Raw genomic sequence first — 16,721 nt, 5'->3', positions numbered from 1 at the left:
CTGAACCTTGTAACACAGAAGAAGGCAGAAAGATCTGATAATCTAGTCCCACTGGCAACACTGGATAGATGAGTTATTTCTTAAAGAACAGCCAGAACAGGAAACAGCTGAAACCATGAATTTCAGGCTGCCACCCCACCCCAGCAGGAACTTCCAAACCGCCTGTCACGAGGCATCAGCATTGTGTTCACTTTCTTTTCTATGTGAGTTTCTCACCTTGCCTCTCTTCACCCTATTTTCACTTCATGTGAGCTCCCGCTCCAGCTGTGGAGCAGAAGTTCATGGTATTAGCCTGACCATGTGTTATGGATACCACATTGCACTGTGGTCATTCAGTATTCTGTAACGAGTTCCATCAGATTTGCTGCCCTACAGCCATGTCTCCTCTGCTCTGGAGGGTTCCCATCCTCAGTGGGTGAGGCTTTTAAGAACAACCATGAGCAAGAAGAAATTCCCTATTGAGAAAAACACTGGTAGACAATTACATTTGCTTCAAATTCCACAGAATCTCTGAGGTACTAATTTGGGTGGCTCCTCTAGGCTCTAAACCAGCACTCCAGTCCTAGAAAGTAAACTGTCAATTAAGTCCTACAACAACAAGTTTTAAAACTCTCAATACTTTTCTGTTTTAATACTAATAATCATTACAGTTTTTAACCAAATGTCCTGCACCACCTGGCTGTTACTGGCAGTGTTCAAAGCCAGGCTGGATGAAGCCTTGAGCAACCTGTTCTGGTGGGAGGTGTCCCTGCCCAGGGCAGGGGGTCAGGACTAGATGATCTCTAAGGTCCATTCCAGCTCCTTAACATTCTATGATCTTGGTTCCATTGAAATAAGTTGGGGAGAGGTCACAATCAAAACTAGTTTTGAATAAAGCTTGAACATCACAAGTAGAATGGAACATAGAAAAGTCCAGGAATGCAACATTTTTCACCCTGCTGCTACGCTGTACAAGCAGAAATCCCAGAGCAGGGAGAGCCCTTGGAACCAGAGTGCAGTCAGCAGTGCAGTCGAGCAGAAAAACACTTGCTCCCTCACAAGTAGATTGGAGACTGAACCACCACCATCAAACTTTGTCCCTCATGTAGCTGAAACCAAGATAAACAAGCAACATTCCTTGCAAGTTTTAGAATAAAAACTCCTTCACTTAGCTCCAGATCAGGTACCATGGGCAGAGCAATGTCCATCACTAGGCGTTATCATTTCAGACTAAGCACTTTGCTAATCCACATGGAGTTCCACAAGCCTAATCAGTGATTATACACTGTATACCCACACTTCACCAGCCTGGCTCTTATACTTGGTGCTTCTGCTGCTGCCCAAAGCAGGGCAAGGAAGGTTACAGCAGATTCCTTACTAGGAGAACTTCTGGGCAGGCAGAAACACCTCCAAAGGGAGCTAACATTTTCAGAACGTTAGAGCCAGAAACTATTTTTTTTTTTAATTTTTCTTCTAGAGCCAAGAACAGAAAACACCAATCACCTCCGCCTCCTCCACCATCTCCTGGAATGGAAACAAAACTGAAAACCTGCTGACACAGAATCCCAGAGCACTGTGGAAGGGATAAAACAGCCATTTCTGGAGCAGCTCACTTGGGGTATGCAATCATCTGGAAAGAACTATTTAACCCTAGTCTCAAAAGTGACCTTTTCAGGTCAAAGGGCCACAGCTCTGCCTCCCTGCTAAGTTGCACAGAGATCTTTCTGTAGATGTAGATTTTCCATCCACCCCCATCCCTCGGAAAGCAGCTGGTTCCGATTTTTATTCCTTAGCTTGGATTTAAAAGAACAAAGAAAACCCTTTTTGAATTGCATAAACATACAAAAAGTAATTTGACTTGGCACTGGAGTCTTTAAGCCCAGCATGCAAAGTAACAGCCAAGGTCTCCCTGTCCTCAGTGTGTTTAGAAAAACTGAACTCCATGCACCCATGTGAGTAACCAAACCAGATGTGCAGCAATGAACTAGCTGGTTTGTTCTGGAAGTGCTGCCTTGGTCACTTGGCTTTGTGTTACCACCTAGACCAGGATATTAAATTGCAAGGTTCAAGGCCCATAAACCAGTGTTGACTATTACAAGCTAATATTTTTTGATATAATAATGACATAAAAGTTATAATCTGACTACTTATGACCTGTCCAAACACTTGTTTTAGGTGAAACTATGGATATTCCTCAACAATATCCAATTCTAGTTCCTGACTGAAGAAAACTTTGAACATCCATATCTCTCCTGCGAGCTAGTTTGTTGCAGTACTTTCCAAAAACTTGCTTATAGGGCAAAAGAACAGCAAATACTGGTGGCAAAACTGAGGCACTTAACCTTGACTAGACTAATATTTTCAGTAACCATAACTCCTGCTGATTGTTCTGAGAATAAAGAAGGTCTAAGATTACTGAGCAGGTCAGGAGGGATTAGCTCCACAAGGGAGGTACCTCCCTGGCAGATCCAGGGCTGCAGCTTTGCTCTTCATCAGCAGTGATGGGTTGACATCCACTGCTCAATTCATATATTACTCCACTAGACTGTGGCTTAAAATAAAAAACCCTACATTTTGATTACCTTATAAAACTTGCATTCATGTGTAGGAGCTTGAAAAGCATTCAGCTGTCCCCAGGAGATGCAGACTTGAACTCTTCTTGTTTTGTAGTGAGGTGTTGAAGTAAATGTCTTAGTTTTTGAAAGGGCTTTCTGTACCTCAAAGTGCAAGAAACCTTCAAGGGAGTCTAATTTGTGTTAGTAAAATCCAGTTGAAAACTATGTACCACTGGAGTTCAGCATTTGGAATTCAAGTTGAGTTAGAATTGCATTTCTTTCTGGAAGAACAAGTTAGCACAACTGGAAAAAAAGAAGTGCTATCATTGGGTGAAAGCCAAGGCCAGGCACTGTCCAGTTCTAACTCTGTGCCTGCTGAAGTGAGTGTCCTTGTATAAGAAACAACATCTTCCCTTTGTTTAACAGTGCAGTTGACAAAAACACCCTCGAAGCTGGATTTTGAAATTAAACAGTGCCAGAACACGTAGACAATTAATAGTCCTCCACCTTAGCTAGTGGGAGCAAGGACTGAGACCAGATAAACTTGTTTTCCTTGTGATCACCAGCTGTATAAGAAGGCTGGCAGCTCCCTGGCATTAGTCAGTGAAAAGGTTTGTTCTCTATTTGGTTCTTCTACAGCATAAAGCCTGGAGAGGTTGAGCCAGAATGTCTTCTGAAGGCTTTCTGAAGGAAATTCAAACCATTGGTAAGAAGCTTCTCCTTAAGCTCCAGAAACTGCCCAAGGCTGAGCCAGTGGAGATTGTGTGCTTTTGTGTGGTCCTTCTGTTTATTGGTGAGTTTATCGGTCGAGATCAAGAGCTGTCAGAACTTCTCTTCTCTTCTATGGGGGCAGATTGCTCCACACTCTTTGTTGGTGGGTTGGTGGTGTGGGCAGTTGTTTTCCAGGCTGTGCTTTGAGGCCCAGGTTGATTTCCAGATAATTCTTTTAATACTCAGCATGTATCTCTACATGGATGCAGAGCATGACAGACAACAGTACAGCTTTGCCCAAAGCTCTCAAATTCAAGCTTTAAGCAGCAGTGTTTTAACCAACCCAGAGCTGCTGTAATGTTTTCATGCATAGGAGGTAGTTTATGACAAGTGGTAGTAGGGCATCTCCCTTCCACAGGAGACACTGAAGTGAGACTATGAGTGTCATCCCTGTGCTTGGCCCAGTGGAAGCCAATAAAGCTTCAGATGAGCCTATTTATTCTCCTCTAGTAATGGCAAGATCCCTCCTGCTGCTCTGTGTGGGGATGGCATGGAAGGAATAACAAAGAACTGCTTGATCGAGGGGGATGAAGTTTGTTTATACAATAGAAAAACAAGCAGGAAGGAAGACAGTCCCTCCTCCTCCTCCTCAAAGGCAAGGTTTGCTCCCAGCCAAAAGGAAGGGTGTGTATCCAGCTGGACACTCCTCCCCGGGCTGGAATTCAGAAAGTCACACCTGCTGCTTTATTTTGTTCATAGCTACAGCTGGTTGCCCACAGGTCTGGTTACCTGGCAGCCCAGGCCCACACTTTAAAGGAACATATGCACACACACATGCATGTTCACACACTCACATGTATTGCAGGATTAAACATGTAATCCTTTTCTATTCCAGATACACTAACATACCCTTCCCAACACCAACCGTCACGGCTAGAGTAGAATTAAGTTAGCCCACTGCTTTGTGAAACAAAACTGTGTTTGAAGTATCTCTTTTTTTCAAGAAGAGTAAAAGCCAACCCAGTCACAAGGATCTGTCCTTAAAGGGTACACTGCACACACTTGTCAGAAATACAACTGCCAGTTTGACTAACCAAACCCTCTCGAGTTGCTTCTGACAGGACTATGGGGAAAGTTGGATCTTCATCCTTTCCAGGCACACAGATCTGCTTAGGTACTGCATGTCACCTCCAAAACAACAGCCCATTAGGCAGGCAAGTAAAGATGAACCACCACGTGGTTTGGTATATAGCTCTTAAGACCTTAAAGTATCTGGTGATGATTGTCCAGATTAAATGGATAACTAAGGGAGCAGGAACATGGGAGGGGCAGATATAGGGCAAAAAAGTTCACAAGAAACCAGGGTTTGTTCATTTTGCTGCTCACCAACTTGGAGGAGCCATAAGGTTACTCTGCAGGGATTGTTATGTCATGAATCAAAATCCTTTGCTTCTCTTTGCAGCTACTGTTCTGGTACTCATGATCATTGCCTGCAGTTGCTGCTGCTGCAGCTGCTGTGGCTGTGATGGACGTCCTAACCACAGACGTAGGAAGGCCCAAGTGCTCCCAAGGACTTCATGAAGTGCAATGAGGTAACACAACCTATCATCGAGGACATGCATGGACATCATGATTCAGTCCTATGGGAATGACTTTCCACACTAGCTCACTGAACATGGCAATAACAATATTAATGAATATGACTCAGAGGACCAGAAATCACGGCGTAGAATCCCTTCTCTCTGTGACAGCCACTACTGTGACCAGAAAGATAAAGCTCCTTTACTGTCTCCTTCTTCTGGGATGGGGTGGGGTGGTGGGGCATGGACACAAGCTGCTGAGAGAGACAGACTTTCCCAAGGACAGCCCTGCAGCTGGGCCAGCCAAGGATCCCCTCTGTGCACAGAGAGCCACAGACCAAAGCAGAGGACGTGTACACTGCACATTCCAGGCAGTGCCTGCTCTCCTCATGAGTGGCTAATCCAGAAGGTTGGTGCTGGGTGTTAGCAAAACCCACTGAAATCATGGAGAGGTTCACATGCTCAGAACACTGTGGATCAAGCCCAAACCTGTTCTCTCCAAAGCCAGCTGCAACAGACATGTTTAGCTGAGATATCTGCTGAGAACAACAACTCATAGACCTTTTGATCCAGACGTGCCAGCTGAGGCTCTGAGTACAGCTGGTAACAAATGCTCCAGGCTTCATTTCATCAGTGTTACCAGGATGTGAAATTGCCAAAGAAAAAAAAACAGATCATGTGGAATACTCTTTGTAAACAGAAAGCTGAAGGAAAAGGGAAAAACTCACCAACACTACAGCTTATTTGCTCACTCTGCTGCTAGACATGCTCCCTCCTCGCCCCCGTGTGGTTCTACTCTTCTGCTTATTGCAGGTGAATGGTTCTTGCAGGGCACGGGAGCTACAGGAGATAAACAAATCCCTATCCTCACTGGAGGGACTTGTGTGCCTGACTCCCTGCACTGTGTGCAGTTTATTTTAGTGGACATAAACATTATGCCTGGGGTATGTTTATGAGCATGCACAAAGGCATTTCAGAGGAGTGACATATGCTGTGGTAACCGTCACTTCAGGGTATGCTGCAGCAGCTTACAGTGGGCACAGTGACAAAGCAGAGCCAAGAATGGGCTGTATGACTGGAGTTAACAAGTGCAAATAAATCCCTTTTCCATGCTGCAGCCACTGTGTGTGTTTGGTTTACACTCGGGTGAACTTCCGAAAGGGATCTGTGTACGTACAAGGCTATGGTGCAGGACATGACTTTTCTAACTGGGACAGCCCCATGAAAAGCCAAATACTGCACCTACCAAAGCCACTGGGCTTGCAGCCCCAAATGTGAGACCAGCCACCTTTGTGAGAAGGTATAAAACTGACATGCATATAGGTAAGTCATCTTCTGCCCCGATTCCCAATTGCTAAGTGCAGAGAAGTCAAAGGGATTACACATGTATATGCCAAAGCCAACATCTAGCTAGAGAGAACAGAATCACCAAGTTTATAACTGTGAGCTTTTATATATTCTTTACACTTCAGAAGGGAGCAAACAGGAGAAAGCTTTGTACAGAAACTTCTTTCTCTGATGCCTACACCCAGATCAGTAAAAAAGCACATTAGCTTCTTATGTATTTAATACATTTTAATTTTTGCAAACAAATCAGACCTGGGTGTTTGCATTTTTGTACTGCTGTACACTGAAATATATCTGCAGTCAGCAATACAGAGAATAGTCTAAGAATAAGAAGAAAAATAAAATTCCTCCAACTATGATTGTTACCTTTAAATTAATAAAAATTAAAACCTTTCCAGCAGAAGATGAGGATGTTCCTTAGAAAGTAGATATCTGAGCCCCAACTCGACAACTGCCAACAGCAGACTGCACTAGTATGAGCTGCTGCATGCCCGGTTACACTGAGACTAGCAAAGCTCTGGCCTTTATTAGGCTGTCCCAAAACTTTCACTGCCAACCAACACGTTAGGGTAGAATCAGCTCGAGCATTCAGAGGTGCATCACACCAACCTCTCTGTCAGATACGTCACTGCATCACACTAACTGTCAGATATGTCCCTGCACATTTCACTCACAAACAAGTGGCAATCAAGGTGACATGGGAAGTCTGAGAACCTCTTTGGCAGGAGACAGACTCAACAGATGTTTCTGTATCTAAATTAAGTCACGAGACCTGCGAATGAACAGAGCTCACTTTCTAGCTTGTGCTAGACAGTGCCAGCTACAGACATTAACAGAATCCCATTGAGAACTGTTTCAGCAGCATGGAGCCAGGCTGTGCTAAGTCAGGAGGAAGCTCAGCAGGCTGGACACATCCCAACAACTGACAGGTTGCTGTCACTGGGAACAAGCTGCCAGGCCTTATCTCAACAGGAAAAGCTACAAATACGTGTTTCCTGGTGACGGTACAAGTTCAACCAGTGACAGATACCAGGCAGGGGGACAAGAGAAATGGCTCCTGTCTTATCTCTGCCACTCTCATTTCCTGAATTAGAAACAGAATAAACACAGCACTGTTAAAGAAAGAGAAGGAAAGAAAATGAAGCAGTTCTCTAAAGGATTCAGGTGCCTTTCTGGAGCAGAGGAACAGCCACCATGTAGAGGACAGGTCCCTGGACCAATTTCTACATACTTGTCTGGACCTCACAAGCCTAATGTTCTGCTTTGTACTATTTTCTACCATTGCACTTGGCTGGAATTTAGGTATGCCAGTTACCTGCCTGAGCTGGGTGGGGTCTGCTGCTTTAACAGATCAGGATTGCCTGAAAGATGCCCAGCAAGTTCCCAGCTTACTGCAGCTTTTCAGCTTCTGTTGACTACAAACATGCTGGTCCCTGCTCACCACTCACAGAAGCTTTTGTGTTTATGGCTTCAATTAGTAATCATATATAGGGACCTATGGGGAGCATTAGTGGAATGGATCCTCTGTTTCAAACTGCAGGGGGAGAGTCAGAAAAGCATAGACTCAAGCTAGTTGCTTTAAACACAACTTCTGTATGTGTTGTGAAAGCCTGAGTGAACCTAGAAGGAACTGCAAGGGAATACCATTACTTCAGTCCTGATGCTAAAAGTGTTGAAATAGATTCCTTCCCTGAGGAACCTCAAAAAGCCAGCAAGGCCAGGCTCCCCAGCAGAAGTGGTTGAAGATCTACTAACAGCTTAATGGAATAGCTTCTGTTTTGTAACATTATCCCTCTGGTTTCGAAGTGGTTTGCTTGGCTTGTGAAAAATAAGTTTCCTTTTACACGCAGGCAGTTTCACACACCACACTCCTCCTTCTCCCCTCCCACCTCTCTCCAGCACCATCCCTCTGGTCTCATTCAGTCTGGAAAGCAATAGAAAGTCAGTTTTATTGCAGCTAACAGCAGTGCAATGCTCTGCCATGTGTTCACCTAAATGGTCATGATGAATTTTGGACTCCTGTTCACAGTCTCACTTTAGGTATGGCAATTTCCTAATGGAGTTTACAATACAGATCCAGTCAGGATCCAGGAAACACAGCCCAATTCTCTTCAGCACACACTCTTCACCTGCAGCCTTCCCCAGACAGAGGACATAGTGGGCTTTTACAAGCACTGCAAGGGGTGTAGAATACATTCATGGAGAGGAAGAAATGTCTGAGCAACAGCTGAATTAGGACTTTGATTAGATTAGCCACACCTTTGCAGGAAAATCAGCTCTTAATCATTAACTGCAGCACAAATAGATCACTTCCATGGTAGCTCTGCAAGTCTCCAGGTACAGTAAGGGGTCCCTCACTGCCGGCCAAGATCTCTTGGAGGGGGTGCAGAGGAGGCAGCAGGAGAAACACCTTCTACAAACACAACAGCTTCAGGTATTTATAACATCTCCTACAGCTCTCCTATTTCAGGAGATTAACTGTGGTTAGCAGAAGAGACAGGAACTTTCTAGGGTTTCTGCCTTTGGGTCTATGGAACTAGTGTCTAGGCTGCCTGCTCTTTGGAGGCAAAGGAAGCTATTCAGAACAGCTCTCATGTCCTGTGTGGCTGTGTGTTAGAGTCTGAGCATGGTGATCCACATCATGCCAGAAAACAAGGCATGGAATGACTATATCTGGCTGCTGAGAAAGAAACAAAAACTTCAACAAGTATGAGCTTGTGCTTCTAATCAAATCTGACCTGCCGAGGATGCTTTAGATCCTTCTCCTCACAGTATTCAGGATACACAGGGGGCAGCAAGTCAAACAAATTTTCAAAAATAATTAACATCTCATTCTGTAGTATATCTGCACAATCTTATTTGCAAGAAAGTGTGGGAAATATTCCATCCTCTCCCTTGAGCAGCAAGGAAGCTTTAGTAAAACCACAAGATGCTCACAAAGACATGCTGGATGTTTGTCAGAAACAAATGCCAAAGTCATTAGGCAAAGTGTCTGTGAAAGAACAAGTGTGTAGAACTCACTGAGATCCAAGGTGAAATTATTGCTGGACCTAAGTACTTCATGAGAGGAAAACTTAGGCTTCTATTGCAGAGTAACAAAAGGCACTACTAAAGCAAACTCCATTAGCAGGACACCCTTTTAGATGTAATTAATCTAAGCCCTATGGAAGCAACAAGTTGTACAAGAAGATCCTTCCTTATTGTTCATGGGATTTTTTGTTAGTTTTTAAGTGTTCATTTAATCTCCAGTGTATCCTCAGAGTTTAACTCCCCAACTCCTTTTAGAGATCTTTCCAATGGTGTCAAGGTAGTTTTCCCACTGAATACTTGTCATTTCTGTCCAGCTGACAGAGGCAAAGGGTTCCTACTGAACATGCTGGAGAGACATGACAGTATATTAAATATTGATGAACTATGATTAAAATAAATCTCAACTGCCAAAATCTTGTAAAGCCAGAAGCTTTTCCCCTTTACATCTCTCTAGATCTGATTGTAAACTGGTCTCAGCTATATTTCTTCTGGTTTGTGCTCCCATGTCAGTGAAGGGTGACTCTCCTTTTGGAAGGGGAATCCCTGCAGGCAGACACAGTGTGCACACCTGTACTGGTTCTGGGACTGTGACTCAGAGCTTAGAGAGGATACACCAACACCTGATACTGTTCTTGTCTACCCCTAGCAGGGAGGAAGACAGCATGGCACCAGCACAAGAGGCATCCTCTGTCCTGGAACACCTAAAGGGACTGATTACAGCAAGTGACTGGGCTCTTGGAGGGTTGGTGGTGATTGGCATCTTCTGTCTTGTTTTCCTTGCTCTCATTTTATTTGCTGCCATCTTTGGGTGCTGCTCATCTCCAAGGCACAGACGGACTAGAGCATAGTGGAGATGTGGGACTTGGAGCCCTACAGCTAGGCAAGGATCAGCCCAGCTGCAACCTGACTGTATGGTTCACAGAATCCTCCCTCATCTTCTCTCCCTAGATGGTTATTTCTCCCCATGCAACTTTCCTGCATCAAGAGCAATATCCCAATGCCAGCAAGTTGTTCTGCAGGTCCACAGCAAATTCAATACATCAGGGTGTCTGTACTCAGGAACTGTGTGATTAGCCAAATACCAAAGTCAACTCATCTCTGCCTGATTTTCATCTTTCAATCAAAACCACCAGTAAGAGGTGGCAAATGGTCAGCCACCACCTAAAACTGATAAAGATGTTTTCTGCTGCTGCAGCTACATGGTTTGAGTTTTTTCACTTTGCAAACAAGCAACAGGAAATTCTGACCACTGAAATCTTTCTCTAAACCCACTCTTTAAAAGCAGCTTGTACCATTGTTCTCTTGTCATACTCAGACAACAGCCTAAATATACTATGCAAAAACTTGCTTGCCAGTACACAATCTGTCTTTATTTGTTCTTATTTATAACCTTGCAAGGTCAGAGTTTCAGATTTGCTCTCACTGTTTGGATAGTGAATAGAAGTGTAGGAATTCAATATGTAAAAAAGAAATGCTACATGTTGTTCCTTTCCATACCATGTTAGGCTCCTGTGCAGTTGTGAGCAGGGAAGCCACTCAGTGGTGCTGCAACATGTCACTCTGGGAGGCACATGGCATGTAATACAGTAGAAAGAATGTACCAAGGTGAGGGAGGGAAGAAAAAGCATGGGAGATGTCATTTCTAATTAGCTCAGTGATATTCCCTTAGTCTGATTATTACTGTGGTGGTGAGGCACAGTTTGCCCAGAGAAGCTGTGGCTGTCCCATTCCTGGAAGTGTTCCAGGCCAGGTTGGATGGGCTTGGAGCAACCTGGGCTAGTGGATGATGATCCTGTCCATGGCAGGGGGGTTGAACTAGATGTCTTCAAGGTCCTTTCCAAACCAAACCATACTATGACTATCCAAACCCCAGATACAAACAGCCATCTGTCCACTCCCTGTGAGCTGGTAACACAGACCAGAAGGAGCAGAGCTGCTTAGCCAAGTGGATCAAATTCCTAGAGCAAGAAGCCTTCTAGTAGCTACTTCACAGCATCACCTTGACTTTGGGCAAGAAAGTGCTCCTTCAAGTGCCTCTGGACTCAGTGCTGTGCCATACTTCAGTACTAGCCAAGACTAGCCCATGAAACCAGGATTTGTTCACCAAACACAACAACAAGGAGAGAACACACTCACCAAGGCATCAGAAAAGAAGCACTTGTTACATTCATACTGAAAAAGTTGTCCTAGACACAGGTATGAACAATGAAAATGCAGAACTTGTAAGCAAGACACACAAAACCCATTTTCAGTTAGTGAACACACACTGACTACTCTCTTCCTGGCAAAATTGTAGCTCTTATGTCTTATCCAGCACAGAACAGCAATTAGTACAATTACAGCTTTACAAGGCATGAACTAAACCTGAACAATGCACGTTGTGGTTGCTAGTCTGCATTTAGATCAGGCACATCCATAATTTGGGCCTGTGTCTGAATCACCCTAAGCACCATCATCTCGTCCTAAAGTCAGTGAGAACCACAGATACCTAGTACTTTGCAGAGTGGAGACATGGAGAATTACAGAAACATTAAGTGCTTCCATCCCATGCTGATTAGGCTGTCTTTTTGTCTCCTTAGATAACAGGTGATGTAGTGAAGGAGGAAAGAGTCAAAACAAAAGCAAATGTCAACCCATCATCAAAGACAGAACACTGCAAAATTCATCACCAGTGAAGTTATAGTTTAACATCCACATGTCACTTGATCAGGCTCCAAGACCAACATCTAAGTTAACTCACAGGGGAGGAGTGATGAAAGAACTCTCAGGGACACCTTCCTCAGTCCAGACAGCAAAATATCAGGCAATTCATTCAGTATTTTCTTTTTCCTGGCCATGCAGAATCTCAGCCACAACAGTCAGATAGGGCATGGTTTCCCCAACATTAACAGTAGTGTTTGAAAGAAGTGCACTCACCCCAGCTCCTCACAGAAGTTCACAATGGCATCAAAAGCTCTCATCACAGCCTTGTCAGATTCTTTTAAGGTGCCTTTCTTTTCCTGAAACCAGATGAGGACAAGAACTATAGTCTTCAATTTAAATATAGACAGATAAAGTAACTATAGGAATGACCAAATTCAACCCTTCTGATCAATATGGCAAAGAGGTACAGACACCTCCCTGTCTCTGCTCCACACTTTTGCTCACCTATGCCTCTCTGATAGAGCTGGGTTTGGCAGCCCTTTCCCTTCCTGCTATCCCTTGAAACAGGGCTCCAGACAGCTCCAGATCCAGAAAACCTCATTTCATCTTTGATTATTCAGAGGTCACTGCAGACAAACCAGACCAGAGCAAAGGCAGTGTATCAGGCAGGAGGACACTGTTCTGCAGCTCTTACCTGGAGGTTGGAGAGCTCCTTCTTAATCAGGAAGCTGACTTGATCCCGGTCATTCCTTGAGTAGTAGAGGCGGCAGCAGGATGGTTTCCCATCTCTCCCAGCTCTGCCAGACTCCTGGTAATATCCAGCCATTGACTTGGCAATATTCCAGTGGACAACAAATCTGCATGTGATGAAAGAAGAAACATAAGGCTACAGGTTTCTCAGAGCACTGCACACACATTTGTGGTGTTTGTGGACACTAACAACAGTAAAAAACAGGGCAGAAAAGCGTAAAAAAGGATTGAGCTCAGCAAAGGATTTTGCATACACAAGTTTATGTTCTGTCAACATGAGACACGTGGAAAGCAGCAGAGCTGTAAGAAAATAAATGCACCTGAACAACATGTGAGCAGGATTATGCTCCAAATGGATGAGAAAGGAATGAGCACATGAACATCCCAAATGTGCATACCACTGTGCAGCTATTAAGACTGAGATTAAAGACACTGAATTAAGGAGTTTGGGATATTTTACCATAAAATACAGCATTAAGAAACAAGTTGTATTTATTTAGTGGAACACAATTCACCATTACAAAACACATTTTGAAATACTTAACTTTAAAAAGATATTTCTTTGCCAAAGTCTGCATGGGAAACTGTCTCACTGATGAAGGCACTTTCTGAGCCAACAAATATAGAGGAATCATTACTAAGTTTTATGTAATCAATAAAGGAAGGTTTTCAACACACCACTGCAAGACTGCTTTAAACCTGATGTGCTGGGCGCTAAAATAATAAAAAATTATAGTTTAATAGAATTTAAACCTGGTGGCATCTGTTTTTTAAAGAGATTTATGGAATCATAATGTAACAAAGCTGCTCATTTTACTGAGTAACACAACATTTCACCTGTCAGAAGTGGGATTTAAAGCATCACTCCATACTTTGTTTCTCTGTTAATGGTTCTGTAATTTTTTTTACACTCAAAATAATGTTGTGGGCAAAAATTGAATATACTTCACACGTAGATTCAAGAACTTATTATTATCTTAATTTAAGATCCAACAGCCTAACAAAAATAGAACATCATTATTAGTCCCTCTCCACTTCCATTACTATTATTGTTATTATTATAACTATTATTAACCAATAGTATTGTATTCTACTTTGCTTACAATGATTAAACTGTTCTTATCTCAACCTACAAGTCACTTCTGATTCTCCTCCCCATTCCACCGAGGTGGGGTAGCAGGGAAAGTGGGGAGGAAGAGAGAGATAAGGGAGTGAGTGAGTGGCTGCATGGTGCACAGCTGCTGGCTGGGGTTAAATCATGACACCCGATTATTCAACAATTCAGTTTATACCTGTTCTGAGAGGATTTTAGCAGTGTGGTAACACTGCCAATGTTTCAAATACCAATCTGCCTCCAAGCCAGCGTGTGCCAGGGGTAGCTATGATGCATATGGGTGTAGCAAAAGATTGAATGGCAAAAGCAAGCAAACGTGTTTGTTCAAAAACAAACACCCCAGGAACAGGCCAAGCAGGAAGCATCAGAACCCTACACATTTAAAATCTATCAGGAAGTTTACTGAAGAAATTGATAATCTCCAGCATAACTGAATTAACAGCGAAGAGAGGGGAGCAGATTCCATCAGAAAAAGACACCACCTCTGTTTTCCCTTATGTCCAGAAGAGTCATCTCCAGAAGTTGTCAGACCTGACCTTATTTGACAACATGAATACTCAGAAATCTGCCAACACAGAGCAGAGGCTAAGCAGCAGTGCCTTGTTAACTAGGCTTGGGTATAATATCCTTTAAACTATTGAAAAAATCCTGTAAAGAGTCGTTTTAACTCCATTCCTTGGAAACTAACCATATTCCAAGCACGTTTTAGATACATTTCGCTCCCAATCAGCCCTAAACATTTCAGTTACTCTTTGTCTTTAACAGCCACTGAACAGGGCAGAGTGGCTTCAGCAGGTCATCAGCTCATGCTGCTGTCCTAGGAGACTTCTCAGTTCTCTGTTGGGTAACTTGCATCAAGGAGTACAGTAGTCTGTCAGTGCTATGGGATCGTGTTTCCTGGCAGCACAGTGACAGACAGGGATGGCACAGTTGTGAACTGATGGGATTGTTTCAGTGCTGTCCTGTCCCACAGTGTCCAGAGAAACTGCTTGATGTGGATTTTAGAGTAAAGATCAGGTCTGGGGGGTGTTGTGTGAGCTGCACCTGAATTATCCCCTCTACTAAGTGATCACAAGACTAACTCAGCACAGCTATACTGCGGGGCAGAAATTCTAACACGGAGACCTTACGGTGACCAAAGTCCCAGAGGAACAGCAACTGAAACATATGAAAAGTTTCTACCCTTGGACTAGAGTTGTATATGGTTATTGCCATTTGTGAGCTATTTTTTCCCACTGCACTGCAAAAGGAGATCTCTAAAAAAACAGCTGGCTCTGACTATTTTAGTAGAGGATGCATGAATTATTTTGGGTGCAGATTTTCTTCCCACTGCTTTTTAACAGCAGTTATTGAAGTAAGAGAAGTGAAAGAGACAGCTGTGATTGCATAGACATGGCTCTTTCTCAGACCCTGGAGACAAAACAAGCATTCCTCCAAATTTCCTGCTTTTGAGGATGACTGGCAAAGAGGAGCTGTGCTGCCTTGTGTTTAGTTTCTCTACAAAGCTCTTCCAGGTTTTTCTTCACTGCTTCTAAGATAAAAACCCTCCAGCTCTGGTTTTGTGGGATTTAGCAAGTGTTCATCAGCCATTTGAGTCGGGTGTATCAGGTAACAGAGAGACTGAGACTTTTCCTTCCCACTGCTCAGGTTTCAGTCTCTGGTGGTGCACAACACTCAGATTCACACACCTGACATTTGCTTTGTCTACTCCCATTCCAAAACTGATGGTTGCAACAATTACAGGGATCTTCTCCTCCATCCATTCATTCTGGATTGAAGTCCTGTCAGCTGCCTTGAGTCCTGGGAAGGGAAAAACAGGGAAGGAAACAACACCACACACACACACAAAAAAAAGAAAAGGAAGATGAAACAAGAGGATTTTATTCCTCCTCCATTTCCCCACTGCAAGCCAAACCCCTCACTAAAACTGACTGATGTACACACTCCTCTCTGCCCATGTTTAAACTGGCCTGTGACCAAGCAGAAGTTAGCAGCACCTGTTTCTATTCCAAAGGGAAAAATTTAGTTCCCCTCCAAGGATAAAAGCAGTGGTTATATTTAGGCCAGGCAAGATCCAATAAAACCCAACAGTTCTGGAGACAAGGGAACGTCATTCTGTTGAAAGTCCCACACGTAACTCACAGACCTGATGTCTCAGCATCAGACACAGAGCAGACTGTGCCTAGGAAACTGTTTTCTAGGTAGCCCCACCCCAGGCCTTAAAGGTGGCACAGTTCAGTTCTACCAGCTACTGAGAGATGCAGATGCAGCTTCCAGTACCTGCATGATAGGCCTTGGCCTTCAGCCCTCGGTAGCTCAGTTCAATCGCCAGCTGGTCACACACATCCCTCATCCTGCAGTACACAATGCCACAGCCAGAGTACACCTGGGCAGACAGGAGACAAAGACCATGACACTGTCTGAAGTTTGCAAATACAGTCTCCCCATCCTGGGCATTCAGGTTGCCCAGGGAGGCTGTGGCTGCCCCAACTCTGGCAGTGTTCAATGCCAGGTTGGGTGAAGCCTTGAGCAACCTGCTCTGGTGGGAGGTGTCCCTGCCCAGGGCAGGGGTTGGGACTAGATGATCTTTAAGGTCCATTCTAACCCCTTAACATTCTATGATTTTATGATCCTCTCCCAGCAGACACAAGGCAAGCAGCAGCCTCACTCTGCCACACAAATAAACTCATGTGCAGAGGCTGTAGCTGAGCTGCTGAGAGTTATTTGGGGAATTAGTTCAGAGCAAGGAATTCAACACACTTCAAGTGCTTCTGTTCACCCTCAGCACACCAGAAGAGCAGAACACAATCAAACATACAATGATCACTCAGGATGTGACAAACCAAGGCAGAAATGCACACTGCATGTTCCTAACCCATTTTTTTTTAAAACAACTCCTTTCTGACTTGGAAACACCTTGGAAAAGAACAGAGCCTTCACATTCTGCCTGTTTTAGAGGAACTAAAAACCATGTGAGCACTTTTAGAGGACCTAGAAAATATACATGAGCAC

The 16,721-nt window shown here is 43.9% G+C and overlaps 2 protein-coding genes across 2 annotated transcripts in view; one reads left to right on the top strand and one right to left on the bottom strand.

The window, feature by feature from the left end:
- The window catches only part of RECQL5 (RecQ protein-like 5), a 37,002-nt gene that overhangs the window by 16,419 nt on the left and 3,862 nt on the right, over nt 1-16,721 (bottom strand). Inside the window, exons 4-7 of the mRNA XM_009078103.1 lie at nt 15,990-16,095; nt 15,398-15,509; nt 12,540-12,702; nt 12,119-12,201 (exon numbers count right to left, since the gene is read on the bottom strand). Of these exons, the coding sequence (XP_009076351.1) occupies nt 12,119-12,201; nt 12,540-12,702; nt 15,398-15,509; nt 15,990-16,095 (464 nt within the window). The remainder of the gene's footprint in view (nt 1-12,118; nt 12,202-12,539; nt 12,703-15,397; nt 15,510-15,989; nt 16,096-16,721) is intronic.
- SMIM5 (small integral membrane protein 5) lies at nt 3,201-4,826 on the top strand. Its single transcript, XM_009078105.1, has 2 exons — nt 3,201-3,327; nt 4,708-4,826. The coding sequence occupies exons 1-2, from the start codon at nt 3,201-3,203 to the stop codon at nt 4,824-4,826; spliced, it is 246 nt and encodes an 81-aa protein (XP_009076353.1).

This window comes from Acanthisitta chloris, unplaced genomic scaffold, assembly GCF_000695815.1.
Source record: "Acanthisitta chloris isolate BGI_N310 unplaced genomic scaffold, ASM69581v1 scaffold27917, whole genome shotgun sequence".
Classification (NCBI taxonomy): Eukaryota; Metazoa; Chordata; class Aves; order Passeriformes; family Acanthisittidae; genus Acanthisitta; species Acanthisitta chloris.
Note: the sequence above shows the minus strand (reverse complement) of the source record. Positions and strands in the feature narration are given on the sequence as shown.